The sequence below is a fragment of the Stegodyphus dumicola genome, chromosome 6 (assembly GCF_044657685.1).
Source record: "Stegodyphus dumicola isolate Sdum_Otavi_A_Nest chromosome 6, ASM4465768v1".
Classification (NCBI taxonomy): Eukaryota; Metazoa; Arthropoda; class Arachnida; order Araneae; family Eresidae; genus Stegodyphus; species Stegodyphus dumicola.
In genome coordinates this window covers 32,239,114-32,259,573 of record NC_140773.1, presented here as the reverse complement: position 1 = coordinate 32,259,573, position 20,460 = coordinate 32,239,114, and the positions used below count along the sequence as shown (strand labels likewise).

The window sequence follows — 20,460 nt, the reverse complement described above, 5'->3', positions numbered from 1 at the left end:
TTTTCCCTTCAGAAGTGCAAAGATTACTTCAAACTAAGATATGCAGATGCCATTCCAAATCTATATTTCAGGAAGCTACAAAATGGCTGTCAGGATCATATCATTTACATGAAGCAAGTAATAACTGTAGATACTTGCTGCAAAATGCACTTGAATGATTTCTAAGAACTGAATGGTCAACTGGAAAAATTCAAGTGAAGTTTGGATTGAATTCCTGTAAAATTTGTGATGAAGTGCTTAAACTAAAATGTTTATTACCATTGAAAGGAATAAAATGTTTATCACCGTTAAAAGATGAAAAAAGAAAATCACTGTTTTCTGTATACTTGGAAGATGTTTCAAATGAAAGTGGTTTGCTCTCAAAATTATGACGCACAAAAAATCTATTGAAAGCTGATATTAGCAGTAATGGAAATATAGCTAAACAAAGAATTCCAATATTAAAATCAGTACAACAAATTTAAAGAAGCTCCTATTTTTAGCCAGCATGGATGACTTGCGAAATTTATGAAAAGTATTTAAAAGCTGGATCAGGGGGAGGGGCAAAGATAGAAAAATTAATTTTCTTGGCAGTGGATAATTGTAAAATTCTGATAGAAATTGCTGAACTTAAACAATCCTAGCTGAGTAGCTTCCACGGAAAGTTATTTGGCTTTGCAGCCCAGAGATTCAAACTTTAATGACAGTTTCGAAAAACATACAAGCAGATGTTTTTCAAAAGGTTTATCAAGCCTGAAATTAAAAAAGAAAATCATGATTCACTGATACATTCAGTGCAAAGTATCTACCAATTATACAATTTATGTATAGAAGATTGTCTGCAATGAAATATTTTGCATATGACTATACGGTTTGGTTTATTAGATTACGGCAAAGCACTCGAGGGCTATCTGCCTTAAGGGAGGGATGCCTTCGTGGAGGACTTTTTAAGGGAAACTGGCTCGTATACACGTTACACATGGGGAAAACCACGAAAACACCCATGCAGCCAGCCCGTTCACAGGATTCGAACCTCAGACTGAACTACCAATGTTCAGCGACGTTACCGCTCGGCCGCTCATATGACTATACGACCATGCATGGAAGAAGAAATGAAGAATACACAACCAAGCATGGAAGAAAGAGCCAATGATCATCTGCCTATCAAGTATTGAAGAAAAATTCCTTGGGTTGTCCCAAGGAGGAGAAAATGCAAAGAGGTAATTCCAAGTACTACATTTCATGAAGATGCAGAAAGGCTGTCAGTAACACATCATTTATTAAATGTACATTTTTGTATTTACATACAACTGATGACAAAGTAGAATTAAAGAAAGCATTAAAAAAGAATTACCTGTTATCAGCGGAAGTAAAATATTGTATCCATTTGTTTGGATTCATGTGGACATCTGGAAAAAAAATGGATATGCATTTAAAATAACTATTACATTATCATAAATAATCCACATAATTTAACTATTATAAGAAAGAAATATTGTATAGCTTGGAAAAAATTTAAGATTTAAAAACTCAATTAAATTTTTTAACATCTCAAAATTTTGCAAAACATTAAAAAAAAAAAGAGAAAGTTTTATGAATATTCAATAAAAGTGCTCATAAAGCTCTTATGCATATAATATATATCATATGTGATGATCTAATTTTTCTGCATGATGAAACCAGTCATGGCCAAGAAGACTATTATGTAGATGATGACTTGTGTGAAAATCACAACTGGCTTCATGATTAAAACATCAATTTAATTTTGAACAGGAACAATTATTCAGAAGTACATTTTTACTCAAACTGCTACCACATTAGGGATGCTAAACATGCCCTAAAACTTTAATACATGAGTTTATATTTTGGACAATAATGAAAGAAGGCAAAGTGAAAGATGTGGTTTGCTCAATCAGCAGCAGGCGAGAGAAAGTAATACGTACTAAACATCAGTCATGTTTATAGCCAGAAAGTCTTTGTGTTAATCCTGAGCAACAACTAGGCTGAAGATTTCTAAGTGCAAAGAAATTTCAAGAAAAGAGTGACATAACATGTTGCAGACTGATGCAAAATCGTGAAAAGCACATCTTTGAGGTGGATTTAATTAAAATTTATGAATTTCAAGGTCTCTTGTCTATTGGTTCCATAAATTTAATACTTTGTTTCATATTTCATATGCTACATATTCCCACCCTTCAAAGAGAAAAAGGCTTGGTGAAAGAAAAACCTTTTGAGAGAAAGCATTAGTGTTAGCAAAGGAAGAGAAATGTTGAAGAATATTTACAATAATGACCCTTTACACACCATTGTAAAGAGAAAGCAAATTAAGTGCTTCAAGGACATAACACTTAGGTTTCATTATGCCCTGTCATTTGTTTCATGAACTTTCTCAAAATTGAATACAGAACAACATATGTATATGTTACTGTGAAAGACCGAGATTTGGAGAATGTCGACATTCACCGGTGAATGTCAACATTCACATAGTCGCTTGGTGCATGTCCAAAATATTTGCAAATATCCTTATTTCTGACTTACACTGGCAAAGTTCAACATTCACCATGCACTAATGGTGAATGTTGAATACGTCGGAGATTTGCATTTTGTTCTCCGTATTTCAGGTGCCATAAAACTTTAAGGGTGACGTAACATTTTCGCCTGTCTTGCTGAGAGGAGTAACCAATCCCTGGTGAGAAGAGTTGTTCGTAACTCTAAAAAGGCATTTTCACTGCGTGACATGTAGCTTTTGATTCTAATGCGAGAAGCGCTACTCGATATTACTTGACTTCTTAATAATGACAGCAGTTGTGATTGTATAAATGTTAAGCATTTAGTTTTAAATTTAGTCAATAAAGAACGTTTTTTTTTTTTACTTTTGCATTTATACCGTATACATCAAAATATGAAAAAGCTTAAGTAATAACACATGTAAATAAACTTTTGAACTCAAACAATACATTTTAAATGAGAAAAGATAAGAATACAAAAAAGAACTTAATTATGTGATTGGAATCTTATTTATTGCAGCAACATGAACTTTTATAACATTTTGAATTGCACAAGAGTCCCTTGCTTTTACAACTGCATTTAGTTGTGGAACACTTCCTTTTGCAGTGACAGCGTGTATAGCCATGCCCTCTACTTCTCGAATTAGCTGCAACTGATTCTCTCAGAGACATTACTTGAGAAGAAGTCTCATCTATGGAAAGTAACTTTTCTTTACAAATTGCGAACTGATTACAGGTATAAAGCTGCTTGAAGGTGTCATTTTTATTTGCTAGTTTACAAAAGCCAGAGTCTTATTCCAATAACAACTGCCAACACATTTTGACCATCTGTATAATCACAGTCGACATCAGGGACTTGTATTCGTACAGTATCAATAATCTGAGCAGGAGAATTTTTTTTTTTTTGACGTTCGTAACATTTTCTTTGTTTGCAGTAAAAAATTCTCTTTTGCAGCCAATTTTTTTTTAGAAATTAACTCGTGTTGTTCAGTCCGAGCTTGATATGAAGACATGGTAGGTTGCAGGTCCTCCTCAATATTTTTCTTCGGAATATGGTTTTCAGTATGGCCACTGCTCAAATTTTCTTCAAAAGTTTTAACAGTTTCTTCAAGCTGTTCTTTGGTTTCAAAAGTATTAGCAATTTCTTAAGAGTTGTTCTTTGGTTTCAATATTTGCGATTTGTTCGCCAGGCAAAAAAGACGATGCTATGCCTCTTCTTGGTTTAATGTGAAACATAGCTTCATAAGAAGTAATCAATCCCGGTGAGGAGAGATGTGCATGAAAAATAAAAACAATTGTCTTCTCGTTTACTCACAATTAATGCATTTAACTTTTCAAGGAAAAATTCATATTCACTGCAGTATCCATTCAACATAAATTAGGGTATTGGATTAAAAAAAAAATTTAAGAAAACGTTGCATGTACCATCAAACCTAGCATAAGACTGACAAACAGTGTTCCAGAGTATAACAAATACATGCTATATAACTTCAATCGCAGCAGAGAAAAGGATTTGGTGACAGACATTCGCCCCTTTGTTGAACTCGACTTCTCTTTTTGACCTCCACCACAGCATATCTGTGAGTGTCGACATACACCGGTGATGGTCCGAATGTACAAGAATTTAACAAAATATTCGGTCTTTCACCGATGTATTTGGTATGTGTTGACATTCACAGGTGAACGTCGACATTCTCCAATTTTGGTCTTTCACAGTAACATATATATATAATTTACAAATATAATAACAAAAACATTATACAATTTAGAAATGGAATTAAAGTTCAGTTTGAAAGTCTCTAAGAGATAAATTTGTAAAGTTCAGTACTGAAATACTGTTGAAACATGTATACAGTATAAAGTCGAAGATATGGACTCATTAGGATTCCAGTGATTCTAGACTTGAGATTTTCCAGATATTCATTCATCACTTTAAATCTAGTAAGATGACACGTAGAAATTATAAAACTAAAAATATGAGACAGTGGTTTGTATAAGTATGAAGCATTTATGACTTTAAGAGAAATCAAATTTACCAAAAAAAAAAAAAAAAAAAGAAAAGATCAGTATTCATTTGTTTGTGTTAAACATTTCTTTCAATGGACGTTGTGAAGTTGCTTTTTTTTTTTTTTTTTTGGTGTGTGTGTGTGTGTTAATACTTTCTCTTTAATTCTAAAGATAGAAATAATTTCTTGTTCAGTTATAAATTTCCTATGTTCAAGCCCTGCAACTGCCATGTCAATAATTCCCACTACATAATCCACCAAAATTTTTCATTCTCAAAAACATTAGTCGTTTTTTTCAGTATTGATAGAGATATTTTCTGGATTTCAAATCATTCTACAGATTTCGCCATCCATTAGCTGAATGATTATCGGGGCACTGTCATCACAATGATAAACTTCTATTATATCATCTGTGTCTATTATCACTTCTCCACATTTCACATTTTTTCACAAATTTAATTAATTGGAAAATTTTTCTTTTCTTTTTTTGGTTGATCTTTACAATATGGTAACTGGTAGTTTGGCGACATTTTGGAGGCGATAAAGGTTACTACCTGGGACTTTGGTAAAAATGTGAGCAGTACTCAGTTCCGATTATGCGTTATTTTGTGCGAGGGAAATGAGAGATCATAGGATATGTCATGTGATATTAATGGACGAATTACGGTTCTTTAATCGGAAAAGGGGGGAAATCGGGAAAAATGTGGAAATTTTGTATTTAGCTTTACTCTGTGTTGTGTGAAACAATGTTGTTTAATTTTTGGATCCCATGGCCCTAACTAAAGTGTATTCAAAATGGGTATTTAGGCATTGTGATAAAGAGAAGTTTGCTTTTTATTTAGTGGAGGAAGTATGGAGGAAAAATTCGCAGAAAAAATCTTTCAATAATTTTATTGAATCAATTAGAAAAGTGTATCCGCCACGTAATCAAGATTCTGAAGAAGATTAGGTAAGTTAGTATTTTTAATTATTTGAGGATATTATTTTTATGCATTGTTCTAAATGTAAGGTGGAAAGGAATTTGGTATTATTGGGAAAATTGTTATTAGCAATGATTTAGTTTAAAGTAATTAGGATTGTAAGGTAATTTTTATTAATTTAATGTATGTGCTCATTTATATTTTAAGTAGTGTTTTTGAATTTAATTATATTTTAATGAAATGATAGTTATTTTGTGAATTTTATGTTTGTAGGAATTTGGTATACGTTTTAGTTGAAGTAAATGTGCATGGAAATAATTTAAATATCTGACACTAAGTATTTGTAATGGTTGCGGTATGAATTCGTTGGTGACATTTATAATATAATAGATGATTTAGAGGTAAACGTTTTTGGATATTTTATTTATTTTATATGTGGAAATGTTCATATTTGGAAAGGGTAAATACTTTTTCGCGATCAGGTAATTTCATATATGTTCTTTTTACCGGGTTTAAAGATTGAGAAAATTGTCAGGTATTTTCGTGAAATTTTTCTAATTTATGAGAAAAAAGCAGTGTACATGGATATAGTGAAGAGTGTGCGCAATGCCATTTTTGTGCAATTCTGGGATGTTTTTTTAAGTAAAAATAAGTCGGCGTGTACATGGTTTATGTGTATGTGTTATTTTGAAAAACGCGTAAGGAGTGTGGTATTGTGCACTTTTTCCCAATTTTGCAGTGAATATTTGTCATGATTAAGTAGTTTTGTTTGATAAAATTTCTAGCATAAGTGTAATTCGGCTACTAGATTGTTGGAAGAAGTGTTCAGTAGATAAAAAGAAAAGAAACATGTCTTTACTTCGTGAAGACAAAATGGCGGCGGGGAAAAAAAATAGAGGGTTGCTGTAGGAGAGTTGGTTGCCAAATTTTCGCCAAAAAATCGCCAAGTTACCATAATTTTTTTTTTTTTTTTTCTGTTGTTGTTGTTGTAAGGTCTATCTCTATTCCATATAAATAAATTCTCATATATACTTATTGATTATCTAGAGCCAGTATTAGACATTTTGCAGCTCACTGCAGTCTCTGTGGGTCTAAATTTTGCATTTCAGTGACCTCTCTAAATTTTAAAGATTTTGTCGTCTCTTTAATTTTGTTGCTTGATACTTCTCTAAATAAAAAAAAAATCTGCATCCCTAAATTCTGACGTGCCAGCTATGGTGCTGGTCCTGGGCTTATCTGAATACCAAATCAGTTTATCTCAATTCAAACAGCATTAAATATAATCTTTTGGGCTGTGAATATCATTTAAAAAAAATCTACTTTTTGCATATGGAGAGAAATTCCTGTTAAATGTCTCCTTGTCACACATTTAACAATTTGAAGGGAAGTTACCTGAAGCCTGTAATCATTGCCAAGTGTAATGTCAACATAAAAGTTTAGCGAGTTTTTTGGTATAAAGTTACTATTGAAAAAATTGTTTAGACATTGTTGCTTGAGTTATTTCTTAAGTTGCTGTGTGTTGATAGTTATGTAGTGACAAAAGCAAAAAATAATAAACAAGTATTTACTAGGTTGCCATCAGAGATACAAATTATTCAGTTTGTGTAAAATCTACGTTTGGATGCAGAACGTTTCAGTTCAAATGTATGGCAAGAAAAAAAGGGCAATTAAACAGCCAAATTATTGCTCATGTAGATTTATGCTAATACATGTTTCTTCAATGTGGTGGTATTTTATTTAGTGCCAAAGCGAAATTAAGAATTGGACCTCTCGACATGTTTTATCATGAAAATATCAAATGCACATAATATGCAAAGAATACACACACACACAAACTTCTAAAAATGAAAGCCGCTGGAAGACTGAAAATCAGGATTTTAGATCATTCTTGATATTAGATGTCCAAATTTTGGACTTTGGACAGTATATATATATATAAATTTTATAAGAAAATACTCAAATTTTTCAAATTAAGAATTAATTATTAATCAAACTAAATTTAATTTTAAGTTTCTCAATAGAGTTTACAGTTTATGTATTTTAACTTTTGAAACACCCTCCCCTCTACACTTGCTTATGATTTTGAGTTTTAATTATGTACTTCATTTAATAAATTTCATTAGTATCTTTATAGTAAATATATTTGCAATATTTTTGAATGCCATATTCTTAAAATTGTTCACGAGTAAGCCCAAATTTCAAATTTAACTTTACATTAAAAACATTTAATGATATTTTTCTATTATGCATTTACCAAATTTTGGTGGATTTTTTTAATAGTAAATAATTTCTTATTGTAAGAATAGTTTATAGATGCAAGAAAACTCAATATCCATCAAATTCCTAATTATATGAAAAATGTTTTTTAAAGCCCAAATAAAAAATGTTTACCAGCTGCAGGCATATACATAGTTTGACTAAAGCATGCCAGAAGAAGTTTCAAAATTTCAGTTCTATTATAATCATGTTGTGGAACATGACTAGGAGAATGTGCGAAACCAACTCCAGCCTCCCATATATATTCACAGCTATCTATAGATTGTAAATCTTCTGGATTATCCTAAAATGTAAAAGTTAAATATAATTAATCCAATAATAGAGTACTGCATTTTAAACTCATTGATATTTCAAAATTAAAAAAATGACCTAAAACATTTAAGATAAACATAAACATGTATAAAAACTAAGACAGAAAATACGTACAGGTCCTGATCTTTTTCCTGCAGAAACAGTAAAGTCTGGACAAAACAAGAGATCCTAAAACCCAAAATATGAAGAATTATTGACATAATTATAAAAATAAGAACTAAACAGCTTAAAAAGAATTACTTATTATTTTATTTTGGCTATAATTAAACCTCATTAAATTAAAAACATGCTTAAGGTTATTTCATAACTTACCTTTTCAAATAAAATGTAGACAAGTTATAAAAAACAAACAAATAAACAAGCATTTAAAAAAAAAGTTTATTTTTTTAAAAACTAAAAGTACAGGGAGGGAAATGAAAAGAAAGTGGTAGCTATTGTTAAGAGGCTTTTAAGAAGAGACCACCCACAAAATTAAATTTTCCTCAAGACTACCTAAAATATGAATTGCATTGTGATTAATTAGAACAACCCTTAGTACCAATAAAAACTGGGGAATGTCATGTGTAGTAATACATAGAAAATAAAACATACAATTGTTATCCCAAGAAATGCATGACATTTATTTATCAATTCGAGTTCATCTAAAACTTTTAAAAATATTTAAAATATTCTACATAAAAAAAATTCATCCCAGGATAAATAAATAATAAAACACACACACACACACACACATATATATATATATAAATTGATTGCCCCTTAAAGCAATATTTAGTTTAATATTTTTTTTGAACTAGCTATTACGCTACTTAATCAAATTAACTTCATGAAGGGTATTTATAAAAAGGTTTTGCAGAACAAAATATTTATCCAACGTATTGCACATTTAAAAAAATAAAACAAAAACACAACATTAACAAAATCCTTAAAAGGATCACTTACACTCAATTCATACAAACAGTAGTTTGTTAATTTACAACTATTGCCCTAATTTATTTCTTCCAGTGAATTTTTACTTAGGTAAGGGAATATAAATTCTCAGTCTCGAAACATGAACTAGTTTTAAGAACATTAACAAGATTTTATTTTCTTTTAGTTAACTTAAAATTTTCTTAATATCATTTCATTGCAAAGAAAATCTCCATAGGTACTGAGTAGAACAACTACACTCTTAAATTGATCAAATTAACTAAGCAACCTAAACTTTCTCCTAACTTAATAAGGAACCAAAAATTAAATTTCGCAATCAATTAAGGCTGAAAGTGTGGCTATTGTCCGAATGGATTAAGACTAAACAGAATAATAAAAAAATAGACTTATCTTCCCTTCAGGTTGAATCCAGGAATAAAACCAGATCTTGTGTGGCAAAACGTCGAAAGTGAAGACGAACTCTGTAGGAAGACGACCGATGAATTTTGTATTGTGAAATTGTGAAAAAAAAAATAGTTCTTTTCAAATCACTGCCTTATGATCTGTCCTTTTTTCAATGCAAAATAAATAATAAATACAAATTTAAGCATTGCCCAACGATCACCAAATCTGAAACAGCTGCGAAGGCTGAGCAGGCAACCTAACTCACCCCACCGGAAATCCTTTATCAGTGTAGTCAAGAGAGATAGAAAACTTGCTAAAAAGCTGTGTTTTTCCCATTCCTCCTCCCCACATTTTCAACACAATGAAAAAATGGAAATTTCAGTTAAATCATTTACTGTATCTTAAAATTTGTTAAGGCTAGATTCTTGAAAGTGATCTTAAATTGAAGAGCAAATTTTTCTGCTTCTAGTGGTATAAGTTAAGAATGAGTAAACTTAAGTAATAGAAAATCAAGATTATTACGTAGAAAAACACCTGATTCCATTGTGTGTTTCAGCACGTTCACAGAGTAATGAGTGGAAAGAACGTACAAATCTTAAGTACCAAAAAACCCCAATTAAAATTAAACAAATTAGCACAGACATTAAATAAAATATACGTCGTGTAGCATAATTTAGAATATTAATAAATCAATTTTTAATAAGTCATAAATTAAATAATTAAGTGAATTTGCTACACAACACTATTTTAAGTGATTTCTCTTATCCCCCATCTTTCTTTTCTTTTTTCGTTTTTTTTTTTAAACATCTGAGTCTAATGTTTTTAACTGATCATCATCTGAAATTTGTCTCCTTTAATGGTTAAATCATGCATATATTTAACAATCCAAAATTATTGAAATATGAACTAATAACTAGATTTTAGATTTAATTATCAGAAAACAATGACAAATAAGTCTTCTTACAAAAAATCCTCAGTAATAGCCAAAACAATATTCCCAATTATAAAAGCAAATCTTCCATGCAAATGCACATTTCATGTATTCCAACAGAATATGAAAATAACTTACACAAAGAGCACTAATTAAAGATTGAGAGAGTGGCATATTTTCACCCTGAAAAAAAAATTACATATGTATATGCATATCTCAATAATTGACAATTAAAATGATAACATATTATTAGCTGTTAGCAAATAATGGAAAATGTACAAACAAAAATCTATAAATATATAAATGAAACAGCATTAAAAAATCATATAAAAATAGTACACAATCTATTATATTTTCAAATTCAACAGAATCATCTGAAAAAAAGGGGGGAATACAGTACATTCAACGACTTTACCAATTTAGCCATCAATGAGCTAGATATATTATTTAAACTTAATTTTAAGACAGTACTATAATATAAAATATTGTAATAGCGATGCATGATTTTTGAAGAATTTATGATTAATGTATGATTTTTGAAAGAAAAGTATACTTCAAAAAACATACATTAAGAAGATATTTATTTTTTATATTTGGATATTAGCCAGCATCCACAAATACAAAGCCAATGATACCAACCAATTTTGAGGGATGGTATGACAGGAGTGGTCCAACGATCTCCCAACCCTCTTCTCCAACTACCAACTGCTTAAAAGGACTTCCAGCTCACCTTGCATTTTGAGTGCTCCTTGCCATACAGACACTATATGCTTACAAGAAGCCATGCCTTCTCTGGGGTTTGAGCCCAGGTCCATTGATATGGCAGTCAGCATCACTAATCATGGCTGAGTGACACAGAAGATATACAGGTGATAGGTGAGAACAGGTCCGAATACCCAGGCGGCTTGCATTGACTGATTGGGTATCTTCCAGATCCCTCTCAACTATCTGGAGCTGCTTTCTGAATTCAATACAAGGGCAAAGTATATGGCCATACAAGGGTAAAGTATCAGATTTTTCTGCATGTGGAATTAAACATTCTCCTGGTTGCATTGCTTGTTAACACACTGCTACACGTACTCGTTACACTATACATTCTAGTAATGAGTATAATGTATAGTGTAGTCACATTATGTAGAAGATATACAATGGAAATATAATATAAACAATTACTGACAAAGTATTAGAATAAGAAATGGAAGTTTATTGAAAGAAGTCACTCACTTAACCTTTTGGAGACGGGATGGCCATTATAGTGGCCATAGAGTCCTCTGTTTGAAAAGATGGGGTTGTTCACTTTAGTGGCCATGTCTTTTCCCCCCATTTTCCAGGCTAAAAGAGTGGGGTGAAACATTCCGGGGGTTTCAATCACTTATCTCTTTCAAAGGTCTTGGTGTTAAGAATCTGGTTTTTCCCAATTTTTCCCTTTTAGCTCTTGTAGCTACATAGCTACAGAATTCGCGATAACTGTGTTTGTAAATTGTAAACAGAGCCTTGCATTGCTTTAGAATATTGCATATTTTCATAAGTTTTTTAGGAATTATTTTAACATTTTTCTAGCAGTATGCCGAAAAGGAAAAGAGGTCTGACTGAAGAAGAATTACGAAAACTTCTTCAAGAGCTTGATGATAAAATATATACACATACATACGAGGGCCATCCAGGAAGTAGATTACGTTTCCGTCTGTGTCCGCTAGGGGCGGGGCTAGCGCGGCCATCTTGGGGTCAGAGCGTTGCGCAGCTCAGTCTGCATCTAGCCGTGCTAGTGAGAGGTTCGTGCTGTGCTCCGTTCAGATACTGTGACGGTTTGAAATGTCTGCGTTAATTGAAAATCCCGCGAGCTGCGAGGTGCGCTCAGTAATAAGGTTTCTGACTGCAAAAAACTGTAAACCGATAGAAATCTATCGGCAGCTTTGTGAAGTGTATGGGGACAACATTATCACTGAAGGTGGAGTGCGTCAGTGGGTCATAAGATTTCAAAATGGCCGAACCAATGTTCACGACGAAGATCGAAGTGGGAGACCCAGCATAGTGACCGCCGAACTTCTCGAAAAAGTCGATGCTAAAGTCCATGAAAATCGAAATTTCACAATAACGGAACTTTCTTTGAGTTTTCCACAAATTTCGCGAAGTTTGTTGCACGAAATCATCAGCGAAAAGCTTGGTTACCACAAGTTTTGTGCAAGATGGATTCCAAAAATCTTGACAGAGGACCACAAAAATCAGCGAATGGCTGCAGCGTTGAACTTTTTGGACGCTTACCATAAGGATGGTGACTCTTTACTCGATCGCATCGTTACTGGTGACGAAACATGGGTGAAACATGTGAACTGTGAAACGAAATTGCAATCAATGCAGTGGGGGCACACAAGTTCTCCCCAAAAACCCAAGAAATGCATGCAAACAATGTCGGCAAGGAAGATGATGGCGACTGTTTTTTGGGGCAGAAAAGGTGTAATTTTGGTGGACTTCCTGGAAAGAGGCACTACAATAAACTCTCAAAGGTATTGCCAAACTCTCCAAAAACTCAGAAGAGCAATTCAAAACAAGCGCAGAGGAATGTTGAGCTCTAAGATCTTGTTGATTCACGACAACGCCCGGCCCCACACGGCAAATGTCACTCGTAAAGTTCTTGAATCTTTTAAGTGGGAGTTGTTTCCTCATCCGCCGTACAGTCCCGACCTGGCACCGAGCGACTTCCACCTATTCCCAGCAATGAAGAAGTGGCTGGCTATGCAGCGTTTTGATGACGACGCACAGCTGCAAGAAGAGGTAACGAAGTGGTTGAAGGCGCAGGCGGCCGAATTTTTCGACGAAGGAATTTCCAAGCTCGTACATCGCTACGATAAATGCCTTAATTTGTATGGTGACTATGTAGAAAAGTAGTATTTGAGTGTGGCTTTCATCTGTATATAATAAAATTTGTTTCCTATACTTTGTTCATTTTTTTATTCCAAAACGTAATCTACTTTCTGGATAGCCCTCGTATATCTGTATGTTTATACACGTATGCATAAATCCATGCACACAAACACATATATATAAATGCATATGTGTGCCTGTGTGTGTACATATACATGTCCGTATATACACTCACGTTTGTGAAAATTGCAACACCAAGAAGGAATCGTCATAATTGAATGCAATTTAATACACAGTTGAGTGGTAGTGGTACAAATAAATGATTAAATGTTCAAACCAAACAAACAAGAACAAGAGATCAAAATCAGTATTTTGTGTGGCCACCACGCGCCGCAATAAGTGCTGCTACACGACGTGGCATGGAGTCAAACAAAGTTTGAATGTCTGACTGAGGAAGAGCATTCCATATCGTTTGTACGCGTACCCAAAGTTCGTCTGCAGACGCAACAGGACGAGGATCACGAGCAAGACGCCGACCAATGACATCCCACACATGTTCAATTGGCAACATATCCGGGGAACACGCAGGCCAAGGAAGAAGCTGTACCTGCTGCGCTGCAAAGAAGGATTTAACAATCCGAGCAGTATGAGGGCGGGCATTGTCCTGTTGAAATACAGCGCCTGGCAAGCTTTGAAGGAAGGGAACAGCTTCGGGCTGTAGAACTTCACGGATATACCGGTTGCTGTTCAGATTGCCCACAATTCGTAGCAATTGAGATCGTCTATGATATGCTATGGCGCCCCAGACCATAACTCCGGGTGTTCGTCCAGTGTGGCGTTCGATAATGCACTCCGGAAGGTGGCGTTCACCGGCATAGCGTCTGACACGAATGCGGCCATCATGGTACCACAAATTAAAGCGGGATTCGTCAGAAAACACAACATGCTGCCAATCAGCACGCCAGTCTCTATGCTGATTGGCCCATTGTAGCCGCAGGCGGCGATGGTCGTGCGTTAGGGGGATCCTGTATAAAGGAGTCCGTGCGCGCAGTCCACACTGCAGCAGACGTCTACGAATTGATGAAGCACACAATGAAACACCTGTAGCTATTGACCACAGTGCTGCCAATTGTCTAGAGGAAGCTGTACGGTCCGTCCGCGCCATGCGCCCAGGTGTCTATAATCGCGAGCTGACGTCACATTTCGGGGTCCACTCCCGGATTTCCGAGTTGTCCGAAACTCGTCCGTCCACTGCTTCCACACGCGCATCACTGTGCTGCTGTTACGCTGCACACGAGAGGCTACTGCACGATACGACAATCCAGCTTCACGAAGGCCGATGATTCTCCCTCGTTCAAACTCTGTAAGTTGTGTTGGAAAATATAGCTTATTTTTAAACCTTTTACTGCATCATCTCTCCTCCTTGAAATGTTTATTTAGTTTAGTCCTTATTTTAATATAACATAGTAGTTACTTCTACTTCTTTTCTTGCTGCCACTGTTTGCATTGAAAACGGACTGTTTCAACCTAATTGAGATGCAAAAACGAAACAATGTTACGTCATCTGAAAAGCCGATTCGTGCCGATAGCTGATTGGTTGCCGTGAGATGACGTCATTCCTACTTCTGCTATAAGTATCTCGCGTCGCTCTGGCTCAACCTGCCTTCTAGTTCCTGGTTTACCGGCTGGTGTGTGAGCGGTTTCCAGCCCCTTCCAAAGGATGCCTGCAGTCCGGTGAAAGGATGCCTTGATTCCGGTTCACAAGATGATGGTTCCAGATTGAAGTTCTTCAGTTCCAGGGGCTGTCCTGTGAGTGACTGCCGTAGGCAGCGTCCATGTTTCTTCAAGGAGGGTGGAATTAAGTGCAAACGGCGTTAGGCCGGTTTTAAGTGGTTTCACATTTAAATTTTTCAGGTGTTTTCTTGACCATTGATTATGGACTTATGGAATGGGTAGCCTGCTTTATTTTTAGGCGGCATAGTCACTATTTAGGACTTTTTCATTTTTTTTTATGAAATTTGTTTGTATAGAATGCCAGTGTTTTGGAGTACAGGTAAAAATATTTGATGAATGATGATTATGTTATGTTTTGCCTAATACTCTAATATTGTTGAAATTTATTTTATGTGTTTTTATTTTTTTTATTATATTGTTAATAAATTGGTTAAGTTCAAAATCTTTTACTTGTCTTCAATGTCTGCACAACATAACTCAGAGAGCTATCATTGCTACCACTGCTAAATATTTAATTTCTTTAAACTTTAAACTTTGCTTTAGCATCATTTTGGTTATGGGCACAGTAGCTCCTGAGTTATTTTTAGTGCAGACTTTTGAAGTTTAAAGTTAATTCAGGACTTAAGAGATTGGGGGGCGATTTTTGTTAAAATTCAAATATGGCTACTGTTAGTGTCATGCATAATATTGCTAAACTTGATGCATGTAATTATTTTACATGGTCCAAAGATATGAAATTTGTCTTGAATGAAAAAAATGCATGGCTTTTGGTCAAAGGTGTTGAGAAAAGTCCTGATTTAGATGATGTTAAGGGTATTGCAAAAGAAATTATTGCCGACTTTCAAAATAGAAGTCGATTGGCATTATCGTTAATTTATATGAATGTAAGTCCTGAATATAGAAACTTGATATGTGAAATTGATGACCCAGTAGTGGCATGGAATACGCTTGCCAAATATTTCCAGCCAGATTATAGGTCAAGACATATGTCCCTGTTTTCAGAGTTCTTAAATTGCAAAATTGAGCCAAATGAAAGTATTAGTTTCTTTTCTTCTAGATTAAAACGAGTAACTAAACAGTTAGCTGATATTAATCAGGCTGTAAGAGACTCATATATATGTTTCCAGTTTCTTAGGTTCCTTCCAGATAAATTTGATCAAGTAGTTCAGAATATTTTGAGGTGGCCAGATGAAAAGTTCATTTTTAAAAATGTTGAACTTGAAATTCTAGCAGAGGAAACGTGTCTTAATTTAAGAGAGATGGATAGGGAAAACTCCAATAAGACTATAGAAGTTTAAAGTACTCACTGTGAACCCAAATTTAAGCAGATTAAAGGGCTCAAGTGTTATAAATGTGGCCGTCCAGGTCATATTAAAAAATACTGTAGAGTGAGAGGTAATTTTTCCAGATCACCCTCACCTGCTTCTTCTGTTTCCTCAGCTGTATCTAGTAGTAATAAAACATCTTCTAAGTGTACGAATAAACCCAAGTTGAGTAAAAGTAATAATTCCAATGCACAGTCCCATTTTATAGCTCAAGCCAATGTTAACAATTTGGAAGAAAATGATGATAGTTGGATCTTTGATACGGCTGCATCTCATCATTTTTGTAAAAATCATGAATTGTTTGATACTTTTTCTCCTGTGAAAAATGAGAATATGCTAGTAGCTATTGATGGGGTAACTTTTCCAATTCATGGGAAGGGTACTGTTAAAATGAAATTTGGGGATACGGTTATTTTGCTTAAAGATGTGTTATATTCACCTGAACTAAGACGAAATTTAATATCTGGACCTAGGGTGGATATCAATGGAGCAAGATTTTATGGTAAAAATGGGCAAATTAAAGTTACTGATGATGAGAATTCAACTTTGTACAAGGCTAAGTTGATAGGTAGTAACTATCATGTGTTCCCGAAAATAATCAAAAAGGGGGGCAAATCTGTAAAATTTGAGGCATCCGCAGTTCAGAATAATAACAGTGAATTATGGCATGGTCGGTTTGGTCATATAAATTATGATACTATTGTCAGGACTAGTAAGAGACATTCAGTTCGAGGTCTTCCTGTGTTAAAGCACTCACCTAATTTGTTTTGTGAACATTGCCAAATCAATAAGCAAAGACGAATCTCCTATAGACCTTTAGAAGGTATTCAAGTAAAGAGACCGCTTGAAAGGGTTTTCTCTGATGTATGGGGACCTATTAACATTCCAGGTAGGAATGGTGAACGTTATTTTGTTTCCTTTATTGACGAATATTCTCGTTATGTGGTAGTGTAGCCCATTGTGGAGAAAAGTCAGGTGTTTGAAGTATTTGAAAGGCATATAGCACGTGCAGAAAGATCTTTGAACCTTAAGTTGAAATACTTTAGGACTGACAATGGGCGAGAATATGATAATGATCAATTCAGGTCATAATGTAATAAAAATGGTGTAAAGCACGAATTTACAGATGTCTATACTCCAGAACAGAATGGAGTTTGTGAGAGATTTAATCAAACAGCTCTAAATAATGTATGTGCAATCTTACACGATAGTGGAATGAGTTCTGAATTTTGGTCAGATGCAGTAATGTATTTTGCATATTCATTTAATAGAATTTGTCATAAGGGCCAAGATAGAATCCCATTCGAATTATACACTAAGCGGAAACCATCAGTACGTCATCTTAAGGCATTTGGAACGATTGCCTATGTGGGAATTCCAAAGGCTAAAAGAAATTCTAAACTCGATCCAAAGGCAACAAAGGGCCGATTGATTGGGTACAGTGTACGAACAAAAGGGTACAAGATTTGGTTGGAAAATGAGCAAAAGGTAGTAGAAACCCTAAATGCTACTTTTAAAGAGTCGATTGGAATGCAGAAAAGTGGCAGTGGAGCTGCACTGGGCACCCTACCTGATTTGGAATCTGAAGAAAGGGTAGAGTTCCAATCTACTGATACTTCAGTTGGCTATTTTCCTGAAATAGAGGAGAGAACCAATACCAATGTACCTTCTTCTACAATTGGCACTGACACTCAATCTACATTGAGACAAGTAACTTGGCTTCGTAAACCTGTTCCAAGGCCAGACGGCACTCGTACGGATGTGTATTATTTTGAGAGGGGGTGTAATCAAAGACTACGATCACCAAATGATGTAGAAAGGTATTGCACTGAACATAATATTCAGTATGATCCTACCTTGTTTGATTTCAAGGGAAGCAATACTTATAGTGGTGAAATCGATCCAACTGGTACTCCTTCAACGTCGTATACCCGAGATAGCTGACTAGATGTTTCAATTCCAAACACTTATAACCAGGCAATGAAATCCACAGAAAAGCTTAAATGGATAGAGGCAATGGAAGAGGAAATGGCCAACATGCGAAAGCATAAGGTATGGCATCTTGTTCCACTTCCTAAAGACAAGACTCCACTAGGTTGCAGGTGGATTTTTAACATTAAACGTGACGAATTTGGAAACGTTGTTCATTTTAAAGCTCGTTTAGTGGCTCAGGGTTATCGGCAAATTAAATACGATACCTATGATAAAACCTACTCTCCTGTAGTCAATTTTTCAGTAATAAGGCTCTTTTTCTCCCTTTTAGTTGCACACCTAGGATGGGCAAATATACGTGACGTGAAAAGTGCCTATCTCTACGCTCCTTTATCAGAGGAAATTTACATGTCCCAACCACAGGGTTTTGTAGAGCGAGATAAAGAAACTTTTGTGTGTCGATTAGATAGAGCCTTGTATGGTTTGCATCAGAGTGGCCGATTATGGTACTACGAGTTGGATAGAACACAATGTAACCTAGGGTTCATCTAGTTTGAGTGGTGTAATTGTGTCTACCGTTTTAAAGATTTTGTCATTCAGTTGGTTTATGTTGATGATATAGTTGTGTTTGGGAAAAGTGAAGTTCAGGCCAAAAGGATATTAAAAGTCCTGAGTTCACATTTTGATTTGAAAATTTTAGGTAAAACAAGAAAGCTTCTGGGTGTGGAATTTGAATACGAGAAAAATAGTGTTTTAATTCATCAGCAATTATATATAGAAGACATAGTTAATCGATTTAAGTCTTTTAAAATACAAATTACTTCCCTTCCAATAGTTAAAGGTGTGAAATACTCAAAGTCTCAAAGTCCCAGTACACAAGAAGAAACGACTGAAATGATGAATTATCCTTATAGAAATGTTTTGGGATGTCTATCATTTCTTTGCAATCGTACTCGTCCGGATATAGCTTATGCTGTTAATATATTTTCTCAGTTCCAAAGCAATCCTAGTAAGTTTCACTGGAAAGGATTACTTAAACTTTTAGGGTACGTTTCCAATACCAGACAGCACAAACTCAAGCTGGTATGCAAGGAACTGAAGCTCAATATATATTCAGATTCGGATTTTGCTTCAAGCAGGGATGATATGGTGTCTATTGGTGGACAAATAGCTTTGTTGGGAGAATCACCTGTATCTTGGCGTACGTTTAAAGAAAGGGGAGTGAGTTTATCTACTATGGAGGCTGAATTTATCTCCATGACTGAATCAGCAAGAGAATTAGTTTGGTTTAAAAACATTTTGGATGAATGCATTCAGTTTAAAATTGCAAGTAACTATGTTTTGAGACCAATATTGTTTGCTGATAATATGGCTGCTATATGTTTTACAAAATCACCCATTGAAAACTCGAGGACAAAACATATAGATGTGAAACTATTTTTCATTCGTGATCTATTGAACAGGGAAATTTTTGATTTAAAATATGTCCCAAGTAAAGATAATCTGGCTGATCCCATGACAAAACCGCTGACTAAGCATAATCTGGTAAAATTTTGTGGAACAATTTTCTTATGAAATTTGTTTTTATGTGTATTTAAATTAAGAGTTTTGTTAATTTGAAAAATATGTTATAAGTCATATATGATGGATATTAGGTAAATGTAAAATTGTATAGTGTAGAATGTTGTATGAGTGACCAGGGCCCTGGGTAAATGTATTGAGCGTATGATCATATATATGACTTTGTATTGTTTTGTAACATGTTGGACTTTCTTGCTATGGTAAAATTTTTGAATAAAGGGATAAGATTTTCCCAAAGAAAAATGTTGTTAAAAATTTCTGAATGAAATTGTGATATTTATTTATTCTTGTTTTGAATTTTGTAAAGATACTAGCATTCGGTTTTTATTTCAGGTCGGAGATGATGATGTGGGGGGCATTTGCTGGAAAATATAGCTTATTTTTAAACCTTTTACTGCATCATCTCTCCTCCTTGAAATGTTTATTTAGTTTAGTCCTTATTTTAATATAACATAGTAGTTACTTCTACTTCTTTTCTTGCTGCCACTGTTTGCATTGAAAACGGACTGTTTCAACCTAATTGAGATGCAAAAACGAAACAATGTTACGTCATCTGAAAAGCCGATTCGTGCCGATAGCTGATTGGTTGCCGTGAGATGACGTCATTCCTACTTCTGCTATAAGTATCTCGCATCGCTCTGGCTCAACCTGCCTTCTAGTTCCTGGTTTACCGGCTGGTGTGTGAGCGGTTTCCAGCCCCTTCCAAAGGATGCCTGCAGTCCGGTGAAAGGATGCCTTGATTCCGGTTCACAAGATGATGGTTCCAGATTGAAGTTCTTC

At 34.6% G+C, this 20,460-nt stretch overlaps 1 protein-coding gene across 2 annotated transcripts in view; it reads right to left on the bottom strand.

Moving 5' to 3' along the window:
• LOC118204409 (protein HID1) overlaps positions 1 to 20,460 on the bottom strand; it is an 82,981-nt gene that overhangs the window by 39,369 nt on the left and 23,152 nt on the right. For both annotated transcript variants that reach the window (XM_085818204.1, XM_085818203.1), the window contains exons 4-7: positions 10,385 to 10,429; positions 8,116 to 8,169; positions 7,804 to 7,972; positions 1,334 to 1,388 (exon numbers count right to left, since the gene is read on the bottom strand). In XM_085818204.1, coding sequence (XP_085674330.1) covers positions 1,334 to 1,388; positions 7,804 to 7,972; positions 8,116 to 8,169; positions 10,385 to 10,429 — 323 coding nt within the window. The remainder of the gene's footprint in view (positions 1 to 1,333; positions 1,389 to 7,803; positions 7,973 to 8,115; positions 8,170 to 10,384; positions 10,430 to 20,460) is intronic.